At 38.8% G+C, this 26176-nt stretch overlaps 1 protein-coding gene across 1 annotated transcript; it reads right to left on the minus strand.

The window, feature by feature from the left end:
• Positions 1-2857: 2857 nt before the first annotated feature.
• On the minus strand, positions 2858-25701 carry LOC124873914 (protein sel-1 homolog 3-like). Its single transcript, XM_047374966.1, has 24 exons — positions 25552-25701; positions 23122-23635; positions 18706-18832; positions 18094-18215; positions 17798-17913; positions 17491-17540; positions 15835-15958; positions 15605-15743; positions 15293-15439; positions 15000-15205; positions 12426-12605; positions 9037-9159; positions 8719-8859; positions 8526-8588; positions 8270-8446; positions 8057-8184; positions 6368-6451; positions 6176-6257; positions 5866-5941; positions 5661-5779; positions 5356-5477; positions 5122-5236; positions 3588-3651; positions 2858-3457 (listed from the first exon to the last, which is right to left on the minus strand). The coding sequence occupies exons 1-24, from the start codon at positions 25606-25608 to the stop codon at positions 3216-3218; spliced, it is 3318 nt and encodes a 1105-aa protein (XP_047230922.1). The 5' UTR covers positions 25609-25701; the 3' UTR covers positions 2858-3215.
• Between the last annotated feature and the right edge of the window lie 475 nt (positions 25702-26176).

Here is a 26176-nt window from a genome sequence, read left to right on the forward strand (position 1 = left end):
AACAGTGAAGCATAGCAGCCTGTTTATTCTAAGGGTGTATTTTAGTTTGAATTGTTTTTTATAACTTCATTATCTAGAGTGATTATTTTATCCAGATATTTCCAAAGTCCAGATGAGGTTGGACAAGCTACCTTTAATCGTGTTACTGTGCAGGAGTGGTATAATGTGCTGGCTATCAAATGATATGCAGAGCCTTGTAAAAGTAATTATTCTCCTTGGACCTTTTCACATTTTATCTTATCGAAAACTTCAATGCATTTATTGGGAAATTATGTGATTGATCAACACTAAGTAGTGCATAATTATGAAGTGGATGGGGAAGGATAGACGGTTTTCAGATTTTATTTTATATTTTGTTTATAGTTTTTATATTATTTTATTTTTCAAATAAAAACCTGAAAAGTGCGGTGTCCAATTCTGTTCGGCCCCCCTGAGTCCAAACTTTGAAGAACCATTTGTGTTGCTATTTCAGCTGCAAGTCTTTATGTCTCTACCAGCATTGCACATTCAGGAACTAAAATTCTTCTTTGCAAGATTCTTAATTGGATGTAGGTTTGGACTTTGACTGGGCCATTCTAACATATGAAAAGGCTTAAGATATATAATTATTCCATTGTAGCTGTGAGTGTGCATTAAGGGTAATTATTATTTTGGAAGGTGACCTTTCATCCCAGTCTCAAGTCTTTTACAGTCACAAAGATGTTTCCTTCCAGGATTACCCTGCTTTCAGCTTCATCCTAAACGTCACCGTCCACTCTAAAGCCAGTTTTACATCGCTTGTGAGCATATTGTTGGCAGCGTCATGCTGTGAATCTGTTGTGCTACCAGCTGTACTAATGCATTTTAAAACGCTGATAAATTAATGAAGGCCAGAAAAAAAAAAACTGATTAACTTCAGCTCAAATGAATTGCTAGTTGGTTGGAACTTGGATACAGTTGGGTGTCCCAACAGGACAATTGTTCAAAACCGGTTTTGGATTAGAAAAGGCGGCTAACATCGAGCTTCTGAAACAGTTTTACCCAGAGAGCTCACTGCAACCCTATGGAGAAATACTTAACAGTCTGCTCTGTACCAGATAACTAACCAATTTAGATTAACTCTGATATAAGCATGGTCAGATATTGAGCAACAATAAAACTAAAAGCTTGTTGATTGCTACAAAAAAAAAAAACTGTTTGAGCTGCAACTTGCTAAAAGGCATAAATCCAAATATTAGTAGGGGTGTATATATATTTTTGAGTCTATATGTATCATTTTTGACACTGTGTGGGTCAAACCTGTGCAGCTAATTTTTGTTTTTAAACTACAGAAAAGTTTTATGTTACATACCCATCCCTCCATGAAACAAGAAACATAAAAAAAAAAAATAATATTATGATATTCATGCCCAAAAGACGTCTGAAAAAAGCTTGTCATCAAAACAGGACTTGGCTACAGTAAGTCGTAAGTGAAATACTACAACAGCCAATAAATCATTTTATTCTATCTATAAAATGATGATTATCTCGGGTTGGTTTGACAAATGTGTGCAAATCTCTTATGCTTACATTTAAATATTCTGTTTTTATCCTCCTTTTTTCATATGTATTTAGATCTTATCTAATAAAATAAATTAAAACAAAAACAAAAGTCATGGGCAGTTATAAAAAAGGAACAGCCATAACATTTACTATGTAAAGTCAGTCTAAGAGAAACAGCTCCATGTGAAACTATTTACACTGTAACTCTTTTTAGCTTACAGTGAAAGATTCTAATCTAATCTTTAAACATTTAGTTTCACCTGTTCTGTAAACACATAAGCAGCATGTCTGAACATTTAGTTTTTGTTTCATAAAATAGAATACCAGGCAGATGACTCATGTTTCAGTGGGATAAGAAAAAGGGGCATAGCATTCAATTTAAAATCATATAAAGTCAGTTTAAAGTAAAAAGGTTGAGCTGTGAAACTGTTTTAATTCTTTTCACCTCTTTTGCAACTATAAAACCAGACCCTATAAACATGCATCTAGTTCTTTTTTCATAAAAAAAATAAAATAGAATTTGATTTTTTCCTTTTTTCATTTTGTTTTCACCAGAACCAGAACCAAACTTTATCATCACATATCTAGTTCTTGTTTCATAAAAGTCAAGAAAAGGAAAAGATATGTAAATAAATTACGCAATTTAAGCAATGAATCTGAACACATGTTGTTTAGTAAAATAAAAAAAGTAACATGACTCATGTTTTGGAGTTATAAGACAAAAGAGGCATAACATTTAATTAATTTAAATTATACACAGTCAGTTTAAAGTGAGGCAGCTTCGCATGGAGTTGATTACACTGTGCAACTCCTAATTTAACTGATGACAGCTTCGTGAATGCCAGCTACACATTATCACATCATAGACGGTCAGACCTGTAAATAACTGTTCTTTATATTGGCTGGAAGGCACAACAACAAAACTACCCCTCAATATTTCCCATTATTATAATTTTACTGACATACTGAATTAACAAATGCGGTTTATTTTATCCTAGCCCAAAAATGCACAAGATTTGTTTAAAAAAATCACCTGTTGCTATAGTTACCTTTGTTTCCAGCCAAACGTTTATTACCGATGGGTACAGCTGATACCTTCTTATCTTATTATTGACCAAAGGCACCTGTACAGAGACTAAGTCAATAAAATTTGAAATTCCACCATTGGGCTTTCAGACCAAACCTCAGGTTTTTATGCCCCACATACTCTTGCTTTATATCCTTGTGTCCTGAGTAGAGCTTATCATCAGCTTGTCACTGATAGGACTTGCTCCAAGCCTTAATAGGTAACTTATTGAAATGTAGCTCATAAATCATCTCCCCACATTATCATCACTAGGGGTGAATCTTTTATTTTAATGCACAGCTATTGACTTTATATCTATTTTTGACTTACATGCAGGTCAAGGTTCAAACCCCTGCCAAACATTCAAAACATAAAAAATACATGCAGCAACATGAAGCCAAGGACTTAAGTGAACTCTGTGATAAGTAGTTAATTTACTGTAAGCATAAAACAGTTAATATTGCTACTGAGGACATCAGTTTTTAGATAAAGCTGATCTCTCTGTCATCATGACTCGTATTATTCTCCTTTATGTCTTAAAATGAGTCACATGGCTCAGAAACATTAATAATCCATGACGTTTATCCTCTAAATGTACATTCCTCCAATAAGGGGGATTTTGCTGTGTCTATTGGATCACTGTGCTGGGAATTGTCTTTTGTAGGAGATGATAGAGGAGTGTGGTCCAGAAAGCACAGAGGCACACGCCCGATAGAGTCACAGCTAAATCGCTGGCCTGCCTGAGCCGCTGTTCGTCATGTACAGTGGACCATACACTCCCTGCTGCTCTCCCCACGTCATCTGCCTGGTCTGTTTGGCTGACAGAAACTGTCCTCCTCCTCCTCAGAGCAGATGTCCTGCTTCTTTGCTCTGTAATGTACAGAAAGGAAAAAAGACATGACGAACCTGACTTTACAAAACTGAACTAATATGTGGGAAACTGTGCCATCTAGTGGCTAACGCTCGCAAGTGGATGCAATAGTGGACATTGTCAACTTACCAAGACAGCCCTGCAATGGCACCACAACTACAAAGACTAACATGGAGACAATGGATGCATATGCCTATAGAGAAAAAACAGCAATGATTAAAATGTTCTATTATTTATCCCACAAAGAAAAATCCTGTAATGGATTAAATGTCAAATTTAGAGTGGCTTGCGAATGAATTCAGACCCCTTCAACCTTCTTCAATCATAGTGAAGTGAAGGTAAAATGATACATGATTTAATAGCCCAAATAGCTCAAGTTTATTTGTGAAAGGCTTTTTGCAAGGTTGCTCCAGATTCTCAATCGGATGTGTGTCTGGACCTTCACTGGGTCATTCTAACATAACCCAGAGGCGACTGTGGCTCAGTAGGAAGAGTAGTCATCTTGCAATCAGAAGGTTGTGGGTTTGATTCCAGCTTCCTCCTGCCATATGTCAAGGCACTTAACCTCAAGTTGCCTACCGATCTGCGTATCGGTGTATGAATGTGTTAGTGAGTGCGATTGGGTGAATGTGGCTCTAGTGTAAAGCACTTTGAGTGGTCTGTATGATTGAAAAAGCACTATATAAGTTCAGTCCATTTACCATTAACATATGAATATGCTTTGATCAAAACCATTTTATTGTAGGAAGGTGATCCACTAACTAGGTTTCTGACATCTCTAACAGGTTTTCTTTCAGAATTGTTCTTTGTCTACCTCCATGTCCGTACTGAAGTAAAACATGCTGACAGTATTATGCTGCCACCACAATATTTCACTGTTGATATGGGTGATGTACAGTGTTAGTTTTTGCACACGCATAGCATGTAGGCCAAAATAATAATTTTGGTCTAATCTATCCAGAGCACATTTTTACATGTTTGCCGTGTCTCCTACATGGCTTGTGCTAAGCTTCAAAAGAGATTCTTATGTCTTTCTTTTAGCAACAGCTTTCTTCCTGCCACTTTTCCAAAAAGGTCAGATTTGCTGACCTGATTTGCTGAATAGTTGTTGTGTCAACAGTTTTTTCCACCTGAGCTGTGGAACTATTTCATAACTTCGCTCTTCTTCAAATGTCTTCCCAGTGTTATCCCTGACTTACCTTGCTTTGCTCTTTGGTCGTCATGATTCCGTTTGTTAATTAACAAGGCCTTCAAAGAAGAGCTGTATATATACATTAAATGGAATGCAGACAGATAAACCATCTTTACTAACTAGGTGGCTTCTGAAGGCAATTAGCTGCAGTGAATTTTAATTTGAGGTATCAGAACAAAGGGGTCTGAATAAAAATGCTTTTGATTTGTAAACGGTAATGAAAACCATGAAGCATTTCGCTTTCACTTCACAATAACGTTTTAATTTATGTTGGTCTATCACATAAAATCCCAATGAAATACAAGGAAGTTTGTGGAAGTAAAAAAATCATGGGGTTTGGATATTTTTGCAAGCCACTAAAAGTCCAGCTATAATTAAAGGCTGGATTATTATAACCTACAGTATGTAGGCTAGAGGTGTGTTGCTTGTCTATTCTTTCTACACAGTATGAGATGACTGTCTCAAGCTCACCAAAATGAGCTGTGCTCGGCTCTGAGTCACACTCCTCCAGGCTTTTCCCATCTGGAGTCCGAGCAGAGCTAAAGAACAGGGTGTAACTGCCTCATCATCCTCAATCGCTGCACATCTGAGCAAGGAGACATAACAGTGCAAACAGTGTTACACATGACAAGAGTTACATCATTGGCTCTAATAAGTAAAGACCGGACTAAAGTAGACATTGCACAGGCCCCAACAACCCATCACCTTTTTAAAATCTTCTCCATCACAGACTCCACTCCATCAGAACACGATGCATTGAAGAAGTCCAGGACACTCTTTGGAAGGATGTGCCCTTTTTGAGCCAAAACGGCTAAGTTGAACATTCCCTGTGAGTCAGAGTCAAAACAGAAAGATAACAGTCGGCTAAGGCGTTATTCACTCAGAAAGTCTCCAAATAATAACAGTGTGTAATGCTGTTTGTTGTTTTTATTGCGCAGGGCCTCAGCCTGTGGAAGTTTAATTAAGTTTATCATAGGGTGATGAGATTACAGCTCAAGTAAATCTGTCACCTGAGGGCTGTGCGCCCGAGCTGCTCTGCTATACATTGATACGGCCTGCTCAGCCAAGGATAATGAGTCCCCTTGTGTGCTGGAGGAATGGTAGTAGTAGTCTCCTATTTTCAGCAAGACTATAAAGAAGAGACATATTTGCTGTTCAATGACCAGACTGGCAGGGAAAGAGAGGTTAAAGCAAAATGAAATGAGATGAACTCACTGGATGGATGAGGATCAGAGTTTAATATAGAGTGGTTGTGATATCTCCACCGACAGTCATAACCGAAGCCCAGCTCCTTGGTGGGAGAGAGCAGAGCAATAACGAGGGCATGTTATCAACTGCTAATAATTTCCCTCTGGGATAGTTCTCTTCATTTAGTGTGTGACTGGAATTATGAGGGATTTGTCCATTAGCTACAATCACAACTCCAATTATGATACATTAACTGCAGAAGTAGACTGGAATAAGATTAAAAGGCTTCAGGGACACACATGGAGGGGTTAAGAGCAGAGAGAGGGCATAGACGTACCTCACACAGGTGAGCGACGTTACTCTGGGATAAACCATGACCGGTTTCAGCAGCCAAAATGTACTTAACAAGTGCTTCCTGCCTGTTGGCAGCACCATAGAGCAAATATGAGAGACAGCAGACAACGAGTGATGATCAGAACAAAGGACTGCATGAACATGTGTGAAATAAAAATCAAATTCATTTTCCTACCAAGCTTCCTGGAGGTGTGCCTGAAGAGCCTCCCTGATCATGAATCCAAGGTGGCCGTTCTGTTTGCAGACCTTTTGCAGCAATCTGCGGAGTGTGTTATATGAAATATGATTTATAGAGGGTGAAAAGGATTCATACCTCCTGAACTTTTCCACATTTTATTTCATCGCAGCAACAAAGTTCAATATACATTTTTTCAGATTTCATGTGTCAGACCAACACAAAGTTGTGGATGATAGTAAAGTAGAAGGAAAATGTTACGTGGTTTTTAACAGTTTGTTCAAATAAAAAATATAGTATGAATGTGATTGCATGCCCCTTTTATATATCCAGTTTTTGCTGCAATCGCAACAGGAATTCTTTTGGGGTATGCTTCTATCAGCTTTCCACATCTAGAGACGATGACAATTCCCCTTGCAAAATAATAGTTTGCACTGCCAGAGGCTGGTAAGAAACAATATTTAATTTTAGCCTTTGTATTTACCATGTAAATACCACGTGAAATGTCAAATACATTTGAAAAATCTTAGTCAGTCAGACTGGATGGGGAGTATCTATAAACCTTTGGATTTTGGTCTGAGCATTGACTTGTCCATTGCTACTCTGGCTGTATGTTATTGTATGAGTGTCTCTTTCTGAAATGAGTATTGAACTTTTTCTATGTATTCAAATTTTTTGTGAAGTACCTGTATATACAGAAACATATACTCAATTCAATCAAATCAAAGAAAAAATTATTAAATATAATAGAATTCAATCTTCAAGATCATCTTATTACACTGACTGGTAAAAAAGGTAACCCAGCCACTTGCATTGGGTCACTGTGGCAGCAGTGGAAAGGAAAGCTTTCCTTTTAACATGAAACTTTCAGCAGAAGCTGGCTGGGTGTCAGTGGTCATCTGCCATTGCCAGCTGAGGGTCTGAACAATACTAAATTCAATTAAATTCAAGTCAAAAACACTTTATTAATCTCAAAGGGAAATGAAATGCTGTTGTACCTCAAATATAAATGAAATGTTCACAGCTTTGAATATTGCGTTACATCCTGCCCTGCTTCAAACGTCTCCTCTACATTTTCCTTGACCTCTGCGGTGTGTTCCTTGGTCTTCCTAAGAGTGTTTCACAAATGTCCTCTAACATTAATCTTATACTAAGATGCACCTGTGTGCACTCCATCTACTAATTAGGTGACCTCTGATTGTTCGCACTAGTTTTACACTACTTTTTTTTAGGGCAATCAGAGTATATGGGGCTGTATTCCAAAGTGTATCACACGTTTAAAATGTTTTATTGTTAAAAAATTTTTAATTTTTCTTTCACTTCACAATTACTACTTTGTGTTGGTCTATCACATAAAACACAATTAAAATATATTTTAGGTTGTGATTCTAATGTGATAGTATGAACACAATTGCAAGGCAATGTACATAAAACAGTCTAACTTGCTATAAATAAACATACTGCTAAAACACAGCAGCAACAAAAATGCTCTGGATTCATTTGGTTAAACAGAATCTCTCTGTGCTAGACAACAACGCAGTGGCAGCGGCTCTTATTTTTAGATATGCAAATACTGGTTTTGACCTTGAATTAGCCACTGTCATTGAAATTAGATGGTACTAAGCTGCAGGCTACGGTGCAACAACCCATAACAGTGTTTTCTTCAACAAGCTAATGAAAGCCTCTTACATCACAGCCCTCTCCACATCCTGAGAAACCCCCTCCAGGCTTCCTGTCGAAAGGTACCACGCTACCTCCACTGATGCAGCTATGTGGCCGATGCGAGAAGCGTTCAGAAACTGCTCGAATGCAGCGCTCTGTGGATGGCAGCAAAAAATAAATGGATCAGCAAAACAATTACATTTGGACTGCGGAGCCAATGTAAGGTCTGAAAATGAAAACCTCATTCTTCCATGGCTTGTCTGGGTTTTCCCCAGTGAGATGATAAATTCCCAGGTTAAACATCCCATCATCACTCCCATTTAGTGCAGCTTGTTCAAAGTATTTCGTTGCATTTCTGTGGTCCTTCAGCACAATCCCATGGTACCAGCCTAAGCCATTCAGGGCATTAATTGAGCCCTAAAGAAAGGAAACAGAAACTGGTTTTCATAGTGAGCTCCTATGGAGTAAACACACTGATTGATTGCTGTTCCCTCACCATTGCAGCTGCTTTTTTCAGAAGCTGAAAACCTTGAGTATAGTTTCTCTTCACTCCTTGGCCCTGAAGGAATCAACATCAATCAGCAAATCAATAAGTGTCAAAACAGTGTGTGCGGCTCAAACAAAAACACTCTCAAAAAGGACTGTGTTCATTTCAGTCGTAAAAGAAGGTCCTTATGATTTTGCACAACCTTCATTAGCAGGATGGAGTAGTCGTAGACTGCCGCGGGATCCTTCATTTGCATCGCACTCTTCTCAAACCACTTCACCGCGCTCGCTATGTCTTTGGAGACTCCATTCTGTCCCCAGTAAAGCATTGTTCCGAGACGTCTCTAAAGTTAATAGAGATTTTATTAGTCTTTTCAGGACACTGACTCGACCACTGACCACAGAAGAGAAATTAAATTCTGCTCCTGTGCTTTTATGCATCGTCCACGGATAACCACACAGAAATCCTTTGAATAATAAATCCTATGAAAGACATTCTCAGAGACATGTGACCAACATACCTGGGATTCCGGGTCTCCCCTTTCTGCTTGAAATCGTAAATACTGAAAGACATCACTGGACTCATCTGTCAGGGTGCCTAAATCCTCCTCATCACCTAAATAGATAAACTGAGGTGTGTATTGCTACAGGAAAGACAAACACAGTGATTATGATGGTAAACTTGTAAATACACCAAATGGTTGTTATTACTAATATAATTCCTCTGTAAACACTTGAAGCTAGTAAATGACACATCTCCTCATTGAGTGCACCATTATCATTCATTAGACAATTTCAATATCCAATCAGTGTGATTCAACTCCGGTGTTCAGTTGCTTTTAGTTTTTTTTTTTTCTGGGTGTACCTGGGTGTGCATTCAGCATCAAGATGAATGTCATATAAATTTGGGGATTTTATTGATGTATTTGAACTTTTCCTTTTTACGGTTGAGTGATGATAGAAAGAACACCTAAAATTCCCCACCCTTTTTGAAGGCATCAACAAGCCTCTGGCATAGCTAAATATCTGGCTGGAGTTTTGACCAATCCTATTGGCAGAACCGATAGAGTTAATTTAAATTTATTGGTTTTAATCTTCAATAGGACTAATGTTTAATGTTTTGACCTTAAACAATAGCTTTCAAAAATTAAACCAGAATTATATCAGAATTCCACTGATTGCGACAAAAAATGGTTTAGTCAAGGTGGACCTTTGTAAAGTACATTTAAACAAATATCAGTGGGGCCTGTATGTCGAACCTGGACCATGTTTGGATTACAGAAAATCTATAATAGGTGCAAACGTGTTCACCTAATTTTAGTGATTCAGAACCACTACCAAAATGCGTTTTGATGTGAATTTGGGGACATTGTCCCATTCATCTGAGCTATCACCCTCAGATGAATAGGAATATGTTAGAATGTTCAAGAAAACCACAGGAACCACCAAATAAAAGGCCTTTCATAAACTGGAACATGCTGGAACACCAGTGTCATGGAAATTTTGATATCAATCTACACTGAAAGGGTACTAGCCAAGATCCATGTTTCAAGCTATAGCAACGTATCTTCTGTGTTTAATGATCAGATTAGATAAAGATTGAGCAATTTGGCCACAGTGACTACAGAGACATCTGGTCCTGCTGAGCCTTTCAAACCTAAGAACTGTATACCAACTGCCAAGCAAGGTGGTGGCAGCATCATGCTGTGCACTGTTTTGCTCCAGTGGTAGTGTTGCATTGCATAATGTGGGTAAAATAATTAATATGCAGGATAATAAAGATCTTTCTGTTGATCTTCACCTGATAGACAGATGGATGATTGAAATTTGGAGAAAGTTTGGTGTTTCAACAACAATGGTGACATTGCCCAAACTTCTCATCCGGCAGGAATGTTCTCTCTAGAAGACAATTGGATATAACATATGGGCAAGCATAAATTTCAGTCAAGGTGTTTTCGAGTGGGTGCTTCCGTCTTTTGTCACCTTCTGGACAAGGACACTGGTGTTCCAGCATTGTATGATTGGTATTAAGCCTTTGTGGTTCCTGGGTTGTTGTTGAAATTCTTTAGCAGTTTACTTTTATTTGAGGGGAAAAGTTGGGTCAGAGGGTTGAAACTTGAACAGAGTTTGAGGCTCCAACAGGACAAAACAACACCAAATACACATGAAAACTGATTTTGATAAGCGGCAAAGCAGACTAACAAGCTTCAGGAAAGTCCTTGAACTTGCTCTTCCTGTAAACACTCATACATGCTTGAAAGCTGGGTCCGTGTTAGGAAACTAACTAATGTTAAGTAATTCTACCAATTCCGATGAGAATAGCTATCAAATATTCAACCAGAATTATGCCAGAACGTCAATAATGGCAACAAAAATGGTTTAGTCATGATGAACCTTAGTAAGAGACAGATATTATGTAGCTTGTATTGCTAACTTGGACCATGTTTGGATTAGAGAAAATCCATAATAAATTCATACCTGTTCAGCTAATTCTAGTTTTTAAAGATTGTTGAATGTATCTGTCATCTAATCATTCTACACTGAAGAAAAAACATTTTAAAAGCTTTAGATCAACATGACATTTATGCCTATGGTACATGTATCTAAGATAATATTGTGTTTTGTTTTGTATTAAAAGAACAATAGCAGTACAGTTAAGACATAGTCATGTGCAAACTAAACCACAAGCTAAAGAATTTACAGCACTGGATAGCTAAATAGAGACACAGATGTGTTTTAGTTGCTTTAAATATTTATGAGTCATTCTACAATTAGTTTCAAACACCACAATCTCTTGGGTTCTCTGAGTAATACTGAGTGTGTGGGTGTGGTTTGATCACATTTCACTAACAGTTCTGCAATCACAACAATTGTTAGACTGTGGTTTACACAGAGCTAAGCTGAGACTGATGTTTAGATGACATTCAGTTTATTTATTCAGTTTATTTACATCCCTTTTTAAAATAAAGCTCAGCGCATATCAGTCAGATTTTTAACTGGTTCCATTCAAACATTTCAAAGAACAGAAGATTGTTGCACTTTGATCCCATCCTGTCCTTTTGGTCAAACTTTTGAATGCATTTTTTCATTGTTGTCTCGGTGTGTTGATTCCCTGTTCAAGCTAAAGCAGACAGTCAGGTCTCTGGTGTTTTCATACAACTCTCTTCATTAGATGGAGCTTATTGAAATACTGATAGAATAAACAGGAAATCAGTAGGAAGCAGCCTTTTCTCTCATAGCAGGCCTCTTATCTTTGGAGTGCTATTTGGCATTCATCAAGACGGCTCAATTTTTAAATGAAGATTTAGAGCTCATCCATTCTAGCTTTCCTGCAGCCTCTTCTCAATCCAGCTGGCTGGACAAACAAACATGCAATTAATCATATTTTTAGAGTCGGTATGTTTTTAGAAGACTGCTGCCATGTGTGCTGCATGTTTATCTGCTATAAAATTCCTATTACAATTTCTGCAACTATTCTCATTCTAACCCAGAGATAATGCGCAGATTAATGCCGCTTATATCTCTTTGAAGGGACAGCTAGATTGGGTGCTTGTAAAAACAATAAAATCAGCCTTTGGTACCTTTTATACTGCATTGATCCTATCTGCTTTGTTTATTAGGGCATAAAAATTAAAGGTAAAACCAACCAGTTTTCTGCTATCCCTTTAAGCTGTTGTTTTCTGTGTCCAATCTTAAATTAGAACTAAACACACCAGATGCTGGCTCTAGTTTTAGAAAAAAACTGACAGACAGCAAAATCAATTTTATCTTGTTCAAGTATAAGGAACAACAGCATGCTCCAATATGCAGAGACAGGTCTAAATAACAAAATGACAAATTCATAGATTACTTCTTTTAATGACAGCTCTTCTGCTATTTAACGATTAAACAAATTTACAGTGATTGCTACCTTATATTCATGTACTCGCAAGCTGTCGATTCTGCTCTGTGCTCCAACGTTGGAATAGTAGCCATAAGCCATGTCCAAGTCTTGAGGAAACCCATCAAGTCCATGTGTGTGTTTGAACCCTGCATGCATCATGGCAAAACGATCATCACTGGAGGCACCAATCAAACTATAGACATGACCCTGAAACATATTGAACATCAGGTTTAAAATACACTCACAAGTGATTAAATATGTAATAGAGTAGGGATTGGAATAGAGAGCCTTGCAAAAGTATTGTTTTTGCCTACCAGTCAAAGGTTTTAGACCTACTTTTTCATTTATGCTTTTCTTCATTTTCATGACTATTTACATTGTACACAGATTCTCACTGAAGGCATCAAAACTGTAAATGAAAACATATAAAATGATGTGGCAAAACAAAACTGTAGAAGAACTTCAAATATGTTTTTTATTTCAGATTCCTTATGGTAGCCGCCCTTTGCTGTGATGACTGAAATATTAACCTCTGGGAAGTTCTTTCAAGACTCTTCGGAAATCTTTTTCAGGTGACCACCTCGTGAAGCTCATGGAGAGAATAAAAAGAGAGCAAAGCAGTAATCAAAGCAAAGGGTGGCTATTTTGAAGAATCTTAAATATAAAAGATGTTGAGGGTTATTTCACACATTTACATTTACTACATAATTCTACATGTGTTCATTCACAGTTTTGATGCCTTTAGTGAGAATCTACAATGTAAATGGTCATGAAAATAAAGGAAACCAAAAAATAAGAAAGTGTATCTCAAACATTTGACTGGGATGTACCATTAACTATTTTCACATTTTGTTATGATGCAAAAACAAACTTTAATGCATTTTATGAATTGCAATAGACCAACACAGAGCAGTGCATAACTGTGAAATGTAGGGAAAGTGATACATGGCTTCCTTACAAAAGATTCAGCCTTGTTTACTCTGATGTCCCAAAATAAAATCTAGTGCAATCAATTCCCTTTAGAAGTCCCATGCTTAGGAAATTGAACACAATTTGTGCAAACTTTATTCTCAGTATAAATCAGGGTGCTCTGTGAAGGCCTCAGAGGTTTGTTAGATGGTACAATGGTGAACGAACAACATCATGAAGAGCAAGGAACACATACAGAAAGTACTGAAGACATTTAAAACAGGGTCAGGTTATTTAATAATATTTAAAGGTGTGTACACCTTACAGATGTTTAATATATCACCTGAAAATGGAGAGTATGGCACAATCTACAAATATTTGGTCTTCCAGTTAATCTGAGAGCACAGGCAGAAGAAAGGAGGCATCTGCTCAGATGAGACGAGAAACATCTTGGACTGCAAAATGTTGCATGCCGCTAAGCTAAAAGTACACATCACCCTGAACACATAATGCTAAGAGTGAAACATGATGGTGGCAGCATCATGCTGTGGTGATGAATTTCTTCAGCAGGGACTCTGGTTCGAGCTGATGTGGAGACGGAAAGAGTTAAATAAAGGTCTGTCCTGGAGGAAAACATGTTACAGGTTGCAAACAGTGTTTTGCATGAGCTTGTTGAAAGAATTGTTCAGCTGTTACACACACAAATACAATAGTTGCCATCTTTGTCCTGACTATTATTCCTTTGGCTTGTCTTTAAACCTCGGATTATAAACTGAAGGCTCGTTTCCTAACCATTAAAACTACTTTATTGAACACAGTATTTTTTGCACCTCAAATTTGGGTGGAAGATTCAGAGATTTAGCTTAAAGCCTTCTGCTATCTCTAGCAACAAAAACAACACCAAATTTTTCTTTCATTTGCATGAGGACTTTGTTCAAGAGGGACACTGACCTTGTCTTGCATTAAAAGATGCCACAATTAAAAACATTGTCTAAATTTTTGTTAAAATTTCAGAATCATTTTGTTTAAATAAAATGAAAACATTTAAATATTTTATTGAGAAAACCTGCTTTGGAATTTGCCATAATCAAATGCAGTTTATGTAAGCACAGAAAATGGTAGAGAATGTAATAGATCACCTGGCAAAGGCTAGGTTATATTTGCTAGGTGATAACATATTACAGTAGATATGCAAACTAAATGACTTATACATCTATTTTAATCTTTATTTCAGACAAAAATGATGAATGAATGAAAACTAGTTCATTTTGGAGTTGTAAATGAGTTCACGCTGTTTGTGTGGGGAACAGTGAACATGAATTAAATCATTTTGTCCAGGGTAAGGTGAATTTAGACCAGTTCTTGTAAAGGGTGAACTGGTACAAAACGAGCTGCCAAAGACCTGAGATTGGGGTGGAGATTCAGCTTCTAGCAGGACAATGACACGAATCATAGATAGTGCTTCAATCGAATAGTTTAGTTCAATGCTTATTCATATGTTAGAATGGCTCAGTCTAAATCCAGATCTAAATCCAATTGAAAATGTGTGGCACTTTCAAAAGAAAAATAGAAAACACATAATTTCCTTCCACTTCACAATAAGGTACTACCTTGTGTTGTCCTATTACATAACATTCCTGTAAAAAAAACACTGCAAGGCACTGTGAATACAAGGCATACAGTACATTCTACCTGTTTTTGATTGGCTGGGTGACCAAGGCCAGACAGGTAGATGGTGGCCAATAACAGAGATGCTCTGTGGTTTCCAAAGCAGGAGGATGCTTGTAACAGAGTCATCGATTTGGACGAGATCTTTATTGGTTTCTCTTCAAAAAGGAAGAAAGAGCTAACCGATAGCTCAAACAAAATACTTCCAAGGTGCTTCATACCCAAATGTCCTGCAGAAACAGATACCACAGTTAACTGTTGGATTATTACATAATAAAGAGGAGTTTTCATTTACTTGGGATGTAAATCTTGGTCACCTTTTTGGATAATCTCCTCCTCTCTTTGCAGGAAATGAAAAAGTGTGATGTATTTTTGTTGTGTTTCCATGGTCCATGTCTGTGTGCATGTTGTCTTTCTGCTTTCAAACTGAGCCCAAAGTCTCAGAAGGTTGTTAGAACAGACGGCTGAAATAAAAAGGAGAAGAAGCAACTTGTCACCAGCATTCCTCATGTTCCCTGTATATGTGTGCTTGGAATATTTGCACCTTTGATTTTAGACTCACACAAGGTGTTTCTCTGTTGATTGGTTGTAACATTACATTTTTAGGACATGTCAAAATAGTATTTCACCTTCGTTGGTCAGGGACAGAAGGTGACTCTCGGCAGCTTGCTGCAGAAAAGCCTTTGTAAATGTTCTTATTTCCTGACACTTCACATAAGCCCTGTCCAGCTCCTGTGCTGTTGACATGGGGTGAAGCTGATTTTCTATCTGGAACATAAAAAGCAATGAAGTTGAAACAGCGATGAACAGTCATAAAACAGAACAAACACTGTTTGTGATTGCAGAGTGGAAATGTCACCTCTTTGGTTCCAAAACGATAATACTTGAAAGGTCCAAAGTAGCCATGGATGCCTGGCATGTATCTGCCTCCTCCAATCACAAAGTATCCATCTGTGTCATTATAGTGAATAGTGTTCCTAAATCTGTAAAATATTTAATGGCATTTAAAACAGTGCTCACTCCTATGCATTCAGAGAAGGTAATGTTCAACCTAACAGGTTTTTTCCAACACTGCCTTGCCAAATAATTCACATTGCATTTTGTTGTGTTACAAAGAAAAATAGTTGTGTAACTTACTGGAATTCCATGTGACTGACCAACATGAAATTGTGAAGTAGAAGGAAAAGGATACCTGGTTTTAATTTTTTTTATAAATCTTAAAAGTGTGGCATGCATTTGTATTAAAAGCCAATTGAGCCAGTCCTTAAAGAAAAACCTTCCTATGGCATTATGCTGCCACCACCATTCTTCACAGTAGGGATGGTTCCTTCAGGGTGATGTGCAGCATTAGCTTTCCACCATATATAGCTCTTTGCATGTAGGCCATTATGTTAAATTTCAGAGCAGCTCATATGGTCGCTATGTCCCCCACAAGACTTGTGACAAACTTTGAACAGGACTCCCGGGGTGCAGCAGTGGCGCAGGGGCAAAGCACGTGATCCATGTAAGGAGGCCTTAAACCTCAACGCAGGCTGTTGCAGGTTTGAGTCTGCAACTGTCCCACTCCCTCCACCCTATTTCCTGTCAATTCACTTTCAACAAATATGAGCAATAAAGGCCACAACTGTCTAAAAATATAACAAACATGACTTTTTATTTCAACAATGGCTTTTCTCTTTGCCACTTTTCCATAAAGTCCAGATTTGTGGAGTCCAAAAACTATTAGTTATCCTTTCAATAGATTCTCCTACCTGAGCAGTAGATATCTGGAGCTCCTCCAAAGCAACCACAAGTTTCTTGGCTGCTTCTTTGTTCAATGCTAACCTTTCCTGTCAAGCCTGTGAGTTTAGGTGGACAGCCATGCCTTGGTAGAGCTGTACTATTTTCATTTTCAGATGAATTAACGAGATATTCAGAGCCTGGGATATTTTTTCGAACCCAACCCCTCTTTAATCTGTAGACCTCTGACCTGTCTGCTGTGTTCTTCGGTCTTCTTGATGTTCATTAATGATCTCTAACAAACCGTTGAGGCTTTCACACAGTGGCTGTGCTCATTCTGAAATTAAATTACACATGTGAAGACTGTTTACTAATTTGGGAAGGCACTTGGGTTGCACTGGATCTTGGTTAGGGGTGTCATAGTAAATAGGGCTGAACCCAAATGGACGCCACACTTTTTAGACTTTCATTTAGAAAAACCTTTGTTGACTAAGAATCCTTTTTCTTCTACTTCACAATTATGCACCAGATTGTGTTTTTTAATGACATAAAGTCTAAGTAAATTACATTAAAATTATTGATTTATTCTTGCCTGTAGACTGCTGGAGATAGGCACCAGCTTCCCCGCGACCCACTATGGAGTAAGCGGTAGAAAATGACTGACTGACTGACTGACTGACTGACTGACTGACTGACTGACTGACTGGTTGATTTGCAATGTGGCAACATGCAAAGGTTTAAGAGCAAAATTTGTGTTTTCTCCTGGATTTGCATAAAAAAAAATGATTTTACTTACACATATTCAAATTTGTGGCTCTTTGCATCCCATGTTACATTCAGCAGTACCTGAAAGTCCAACATAACAAAGCAAAAGCTCAGGGGAAACAAAACTACTGAACTGTGGACAACTTCAAATTGAAGCACAGACTGCAATTGCTTGAATCTCCCGGTTGGAAAGAAACCATCGTTCAAGATCTTACAGCTGTTCCAGCAGGAAACAAAGGCAGACCACCAGAAAGAACTCAGATGACTGTACCAGCTCAATCCCACTTTCCATTCCTCCTACACCCACCCAAAACTGCATGTTGGAGCAGGGGCTTTACCTTTGAGTCCAGTATGTAACAGTCCAATCTAATCCATTTCCACAGGGGCAACATTAGGTGGGTTCGGAATGCTTCATCTTCACCGGTTGTCACACGGGCCTGAATTATGATGTCTCCTACACAGAAGATATGACAGTCATATATTTCGCCAGAGGAAATCCAAAGCTCTTTATTAATACATAACACAGTCTGTTCCTGAGTCTCACAAAACACACATCATCATTCACGATCATCTCCTGGCAGCTTGATCAAACTCTCCTTGGCAGTATGTGTCTACATAAGATGCTGCGACCCACCTGTTTCTGAGACTTGTATCAGCACAGAGTCAAATAAATGTTTCTTATCCACATGATGGATGATCCCACAGAGCTTCTGCTGACACCATTTTAGCAGGTAGATCCACACGGAGAAGGTGACGCTGAAAAACCAAGCAACATGGCATGATTGGACAAATCATTTTTTTACCCAGTGAGGCGTCGGGTTGAATCTAAAATGCTGTGCTTGTCTGCTAAAAACGCCTGACCTTGCTGTCCTGCACTGACCGTAAATAAAAAGCTTATATGCTTGGGTGAAGAGGCTTGGCGAAGCTTATAAAGTCATTTATAAAGATGACAAATTAAAACTGAAAGCTGGGGGAGCTTTAACAGAAGCTGAAAGCGAAACACCTACTGACCTGTGGCAGTCAACCTGCTGCTCTCAACACAAACCACAGCATTAAACACTATCATCATTGGTGTGTAAGTGAGCATCTTTACAATGTTTAATGTGTAAAAAGCTTGCTTTTTAAGCATTTGGCACAATATGTGCAGACAGAGCAGGGATTTCATTGCCTGCTGTGTGGGTGAACCTTACACAGAATAAGCACCAGCTAAAATGAGGTAAATTAGGAGTCAGTGAGGGACGCCCACCTGGGCTCTGTTACAGCATGAAGACGAGCTCTCTCCAGGTCCCCGTTGATGAAAGGCTCGAACCTGCGGACCACCCCGAAGTGCTCGCCAGTGCTTGCCAGGGGGAATTTTAGCATATCTATCACATCTGTACAGAAACACAAAATTTTCAAGGCTCTGAAGGCACAGTTAGGAACATACAATTCCAAGCAAAGGTATTTGTCCCATTGTAGATTTCTTCTGTTCTTACTTTTTGTTCACACCTAAATGTTTAAAACATTTTATTGTTAAATGCAACCTGAGGAAATAAAAAAAAATCTGTTTCTAAATGATGATGTTATTTATTAAGCAAAAAGCTATCCAAAACAACCTGGCCCTAATTAATAACATAATTGCTTGGCTTGTTAAATCTTAAATTAAGTGTAATTAATCCCGTGTCTAGTTCATTTTCACTAGCCACTTCCAGGCCTACTTACTGTTAGACCTGTAAAATCAATAAATCAATTAAATTCAACCTGTCTGATAGCATAATGTGGACTATTAGCTCTCAAAAAGCAACATCTTGCTCCAGTCTAAAGAAATTCAGAAACAGATGAGAATGAAGTAATTGTCCTGGTAGATTACAAAACTATTTACAAGGCTTTGGGACAACAGAGAACCACAATGAGAGCCATTTTCCACAAATGGTGAAAACATGGCACAGTGAAAAATGTTTGCAGGAGTGGGAAGCCTTGCAAATTTACGGCAAGAGTGCATGCATCTATGGGAGAGGTCCACCGAAGACCAAAAAGAAACTGAGACAAAAGTGGAACTTATTGGAAGTTGTACATCCCTTTACATCTGCTCTCTACTAGAAAATCCTAAAGGAGAAATGTCTTTTCCATCAGAATCAGAATCAGAATCAGCTTTATTGCCAAGTTAGTACATACAAACAAGGAATTTGACTCCGGTAATTTGCTCTCTGGTTTTTGTTTTTTGCATTAAAGAATATACATATATTCACTTATATAAATAAAAAGGTGCATTTGCAACATCTGTATGCTGTTGTTTTGTACTATATTGAATGTTCAACAGAGAAACAGCCTGGGGGAAGAAACTGTCTCTGTGGCGGCTGGTTTTAGTGAACAGTGCTCTGTAGCGGCAGCCTGAAGGTAAAACTCTGAACAGTTTATGTGCAGGGTGTGTGGGGTCTGCAGAGATTTTAGCAGCTCTTTTTCTGACCCTAGACCTGTATAAGTCCTGGATGGAGGGAAGGTCAGTTCTGATTATTCTTTGCAGTCTGGACCTGTCCTGTTTTGTGGATGAGCCAAACCACACTGAGACGGATGAAGACAGGACAGATTGAATGATGGCAGTGTAGAAGATGACCAGCAGCTCCTGTGGAAGGTTGAACTTCTTGAGTTGCCTCAGGAAGAACAGTCTCTGCTGGGCCTTCTTTCGAACAGTGTCTATGTGTGAGGACCATCTCAGGTCCTCAGAGATGGTGGCTCCTAAGAACCTGAAGTGGTCCACAGCTGATATGGTGTTGTTGAGGATGGTGAGGGGGTGTATGGGGGTGGTGTTCTCCAAAGGTCCACCACCATTTCCACAGTCTTGAGTGGGTTGAGTTCAAGGTAGTTCTGACCAGTGTATCAGCCGATCCACCTGCTGTGTGTATGCAGACTCATCACCGTCCTGGATCAGTCCAATGACAGTGGTGTCATCAGCAAACTTCAGGAGTTTTACGGACGAGTCCGCAGAGGTGCAGTCATTTGTATAGAGAGAGAAGAGGAGTGGGGATAGAACACACCCCTGGGAGACACCAGTACTTATTTATCTGGTTCGGGAGAAGATGCTCCCCAGTCTCACCTGCTGCTGTCGGTCCCTCAGGAAGCTGTTGATCCACTGAAAGGTGGAGGCTGGGATGTTGAGCTGGGTGAGCTTCTGGTGGAGGATGTCTGGTATGATGGTGTTGAAGGCCGAGCTGAACTCTACAAACAGGATCCTGGCACACGTCCCTGGACGGTCGAGGTGTTGGAGGATCTAAGTTGACAGCGTCATCTGCCGACCTGTTTGCTTGGTAAGCAAACTGCAGGGGTCCTGTGATGTCTTTCAGGTGCTTCAACACCAGCTGCTCAAAGGATTTCATGACCACAGACGTCAGGGCTACAGGCCTGTAGTCATTTAATCCTAGGATGGTGGGTTTCTTGGGCACCGGGATGATGGTGGATCGTTTGAAGCAGGAGGGGACCTCACACGCCTCCGGTGACTTGTTGAAGATCTGGCTGAAGAGTGAGTGAGTTGATTTGCACAGGCTTTCAGGCATGATGGGGAGACGTTATCAGGTCCTCCAGCTTTCTTTGTTTTCATGCGCTGAAACAGCCTGTTTACATCTTCCTTGGAGATCTTTAGTGCAGGCAGAGGATCTGAAGGTAGGGGGTTGGTTGTTTTGTGGGAAGAACTTGTTCCTGAATGGGATGTAGAGGAGATGATTTGAGGCGTGAACGGCTTCCTGTCGTGTCTGCAGTAGAAGCCATTCAGACGGTTGGCCAGGATTCTGTTCAGGAAGGGTCGGGGTGCTCCTGTAGGCAGTCAGGTTTCTCAGACCAGTCCATACAGCCGAAGCATCACCAGTAGAAAGGCTGTTCTTCAGCTTCTCACTGTAGCTTCTCTTGGCTGCTTTGATCTCGTTAGTTTGTTCCTGGCCTGCCTGTACCGCGAACAAACTAACAAAGGAGATCAAACCAGCCAACAGAAGCTACAGTGAGAGGCTGAAGAACTTCAGCAACAAGCTCAAGCATCTTGGGGTCATGTAGTGGTCCGAAGCAGACCAGGTTTTGGACTGGCCTAGTCAGAGTAAATCCAATTGAGATGCTGTGCCATGACAGGGCGTTCATGCTCAGAAAACTTTCCACTGAGGCTAAAGTAAAACAATTCTGCAAAGAAGAGTTAGTCAAAGTTCTTTCACAGTGATGTAAAACACTCATTGCCATTTATCACAAATGCTTGATGACAGTTCTTGCCACCAAGGGTGGGACATCCAGTTATTAGGTTGCATGAAGCAGTATATTTTTCACACATATGGCCAAGCTGGTTTAAATACTTTTTCCCTCATCATTTGTAAACTGCATTTTGTATTTAGGTGGTTAGCTTTAAGTGAAATTAAAATCTTAGATGACAAAAACATTTGTGTGTGGCAAAAAAGCAAAGAAAGAAGGAATCAGTATGGGGGCAAATACTTTCTTACAACACTGTAAAACGGGTACACATCAGCATTTTTCTTAGTATACATAATTCTAATGGAGCTACTGACATGACGTACACATCATAATTGATAAACAAAAAGGTTGCTCAACACTTTCAAGTGCTTTTGCCCTAAAATATAGTGTCATTTGCATTGGTTGGAGTATTTCCAAACTTCTTAATGTCCCAGTAAGCACAACAAAGGCCATAATCCAGACCATTTCAGTGTAAACCCACCAATACCGGGTGCTCCCTGCTAAATCATGACAGTGGAATCAAAGGAATATTTAAGACTCTTTAAGAGGCAAAGATCACTCATAGAGAGCTTCAGAACAACAACAATTAACGCACCACAGTTTTTTCCATCAATACAATGAGTAATGGACTCACTGACTGCAGAAGCTTGTTGAAAGTTTGTATTAGGAAAACTCAGTGAAGTACTGAGAAAATATAGTTTCATCAGATGAGAACAAAATTGAACTCTATGGTTGTCATGGCACGCACCATGTTTGGAAGAGGAATGGCACTGCACTTCACCAAAACACCATATCAATAGTAAGCTGTCTTTCAGCATATGTTACTGACAGAGTTCATATAATTGAAGGAATATGAAAGGAGAAATATAGTGGAACATTATTGGCAAGAATCCGAAGGTGAAAGAAGGGCAGATTTTCAGCCTCATGGTCACAAACACACACATCAAGGAAACTTTCTGTTTCACAGAAAGAAAGAAAAAAGCTAGTAGAATGTTCCAGTCAATCGTCTGATTTAAAGCCTTTTCAAAATCATTGGAGTGAACTGAAGATCAGATTGCAGAAAAGAGGGCCCAGAACCTTCAAGATTTGAAAACAGTTTGTGTGAAAGAACAGGTTAAAATCACATGAGAAATGCATGTGATTAGAATCTCTATTCAGGAGATAAGGTTTTCATAATCCATGAAGGCCTTTTTGATTATTATTAAACATATTTCAATATGTCTAATACTTATTTTCTGTGCCATTACAATTTATTACAAATTGCTTTGAGTAATAGACTAATGTGTGTAAACATATTTGGATGTGTGGACTCCTTTACTTGTTACCAACATCTCCTGTAGACTTCATTTGCCTTATAAAATATTTCTACTTCAAATAGCGTTGACATGCTCGATGCTTACTTTCCCCATTGTACAGGTACTGTATTAAAAGAAAAGGACAGAATGATTAAGGGTCTAACCTGACTCATGAGGGCACTGATGAATTCTGTTGTTGGACATCAGCCACATTAGTTGAGTGGACCATGACGGGCACCCAGCAGGTGGGGATCTCGGCCACAGTGAAAGCTGCACAACCTGCTGCACTTTATAAATCCTCAACATGGAGCCGATATTACTGCTTTTTTTCAAATCATCCAGCCAAGCTCGGAGTGTCACATTCTGGGTGTCTGACATGCTCGGGTGGAAATGGTGGTGATGATGGGACACAAAGGGAGGCAATCTGAGCAACAACTGCTGGATCTTGAGTACTCGAGGTGTTCTGCTGATCCATTTTCTCCTGAAGACCACCAAATCTGTCTTCCTTAATGCTGACAGCACAACTTCCACTGCGAGCTGACATGGCCTGGAGCACTGATACCGCACACAGATCACTGAGCCATCTGCCACCTTGTCAGGGACTGAGTCGAACCCTATGAAATTGTCAGGTGTGGTGTCACTGCTCTGAGTTGAAATTGCTTGTAACACACACGTTCCCTGGTCGAAGTGAAATAAAAATTAAATGAGACTCACAAAGAGAAACAAGGCTGTTTTTGTTATATTTCACTTTAACAAATAAGACAATATTTATTGAACGATCTGCTCCTCCATTCAGAATAAAAGTGACAGATTTGGGGCTCTTTCCTTACATAGTTATCCATATTAAACTCAGTAACTCTTCCACTCAACAGAAAGTGGATTGTTCTTTTCTTTTCTTTTCTCTTTTTTTCCTTCTCCATTCTCCCTACGGTTATATTTGCACACTGAAATGCTTTGGTTAGTTTTTCTCACTTTGGGCACTGAATCCTAACATAATGTGACATCCAGCTTTACCAGTGTTTGGCACTAGCATAAAAAGAAAAGTAAACAGTGTGAACATTTATAACTGCAAGTATTATTTGTATCATGTCACAGTTTATATGAGCATAAGTCTGTTAAGGAATATACACACAAGAAAACACAATAATATAACAAAGAAGGTTACCTTTAATTTTAGCAAATTTACTGAGTGGGTAAAAAATCCCATGTCAAGAAATAAATGTCTTTTTAACAATGGCAGATATAATGGAATCAATAACGACCTCTTTAAAATAAATTTAACTGAATCATTTTTTTTATTTGTACTTTATTATGTATACTTTTTAGGTTGATTAAATTTTTAGGAACACCATCTTAGCTGTCCTGCCATTACAAAAAAGGTGAAGATTTGCCTTGGGCCTTTTTCTCTTACAAAATCTCTGCTATTAAACTAAAAATAGCTCATCATTAGGTCTTTTAACATGATGATCCAAAACGTATGGCCAAACCAACACAGAAATGGTTAACCAGACACAAAACCAACCGTTCCCCACAGCCATCTCAGTCCCCCAACCTAAATCTTGTAGAAAATCTGTGGGCTGAGCTAAAGAGTAGAGAGCACTCTGAATGTTTAATGAGAAACTGTCAATTATCCCTCTCTCTGTGTGCTCCAAGCATGATCTCCCTGTGCATGAGAGGGTTCTCTCGAGGTACTCCAGCTTCCTCCTACACTTCAGAAACATAACTGTTAGGTCAGATGGTTGATGGTAAATCCTTTTGATTCTCCTTGCTACCTCTGCTAGCACTTTCTCATGCCGCTGACATAAGGATGGCCAGTCAGTGTACAGCAGTCTGTTCACATCGGATATTGGCTTGCTCAGCCGTAATAGGACCTGCTGAGAAGTAGGTACCAAGAATGTCAGTGCCAGGCAGGAAAGGCCAGTAATGGAAATTTTCACAAAATGGGCTGAGTGGAGTGGAGCGAGCCAAAGTAGAGCCCATGGACAAGGAACATCAACAACTGTGCTTCTAGGAATTTTATCAAAAATACGATTTCAACATTGATTTTTTTCTAGACCGAAAATATTGTCAAAATGCCATTGTTTTTTTGTTTTTTTTATCAGTGTGAGTGAAGTAAAAGATCTACTTTAAGGCTTTTTATTCATCTTTACCTTGGATGAAAGCAAAAATCTGACAAATTATTACTTCAACCAAGTAGATCAGACACCGACAAACAATGTTGTTCAGCTGGGCAGCTTCTTGATGTAGCTAAAAATAATCCTGTGGATTCAGTGACAGCAAAGCAAAACAAAACGGGTTCCAAACTAATTAAATGTTAGATAAAAACCTTTTTCAGTCTCAGAAATGTTTTTAGATTTAGGCATGCTGAAACAATTAGATGAATATAACGTGAGTTTATTGTTAATAAATAATGAAAGCCACTTTCATATGACCCCAAAGTGTTTACTTATGACTGCATACTATATTAAAATGAACGTTCCAATTAAAGCTGTTTAAAAAATAGGACATAGTTGTGAGCAAACTGATTAAATCAAATTATGGTTTCATATTCAACATCTAACATCAGGGAAATAAAGTGAGATAAATTTGCTTACCAATAAAAAACTGGCAGTGAAGACATATCCCAAAACGATTGTCTGAAGCCAATTCATTGTGAAATGGGATTAGAACAAAGTAGGACATAAAATTAAATATTTAAACTTTTGATTCATTGTTTCTCTCTCAAACAAATCTAGCTTTCTTTCGCTGTCTGACAGCTGCTTGTTCCTTCTCAAACAAACGGCAGTTGTGTGAGTATATACCCTGTGTAATGCTGCACTACCTGATATTCTTGTGTAGCAGGTTCAACATGAATTACCTTTAAAGGGCCAGAGTCGTGCTGGTAAATGGCTCGTCTGTGCTGTGTAACCACAACCTTTCACATTGACTTCATATGTTATTCTAACAGGGTTTTGATTCATGGGACTGTTTCATCAAAGAGTCAAAGTTAATTTGAAGTGCTCGAGTCAAGGCTTCACCGTCACCCCCTCGCTCTCTTTGGCCTACGCCCACACAAGACTTTGAAGCAATTTGATGCGGAAAAAAAACCTGATATCACAGCCAAAATTAATTACCCATGGTCTATTGAGTTTATATGTTTCAAAGAGAATGAAACATTGGTAATGATGCCAAAGGGTTGCTTGAGTGACCACACAGGAACATGAGCCCGACCTTCTTGTC

The sequence above is a fragment of the Girardinichthys multiradiatus genome, chromosome 9 (assembly GCF_021462225.1).
Source record: "Girardinichthys multiradiatus isolate DD_20200921_A chromosome 9, DD_fGirMul_XY1, whole genome shotgun sequence".
NCBI classification, from domain to species: domain Eukaryota; kingdom Metazoa; phylum Chordata; class Actinopteri; order Cyprinodontiformes; family Goodeidae; genus Girardinichthys; species Girardinichthys multiradiatus.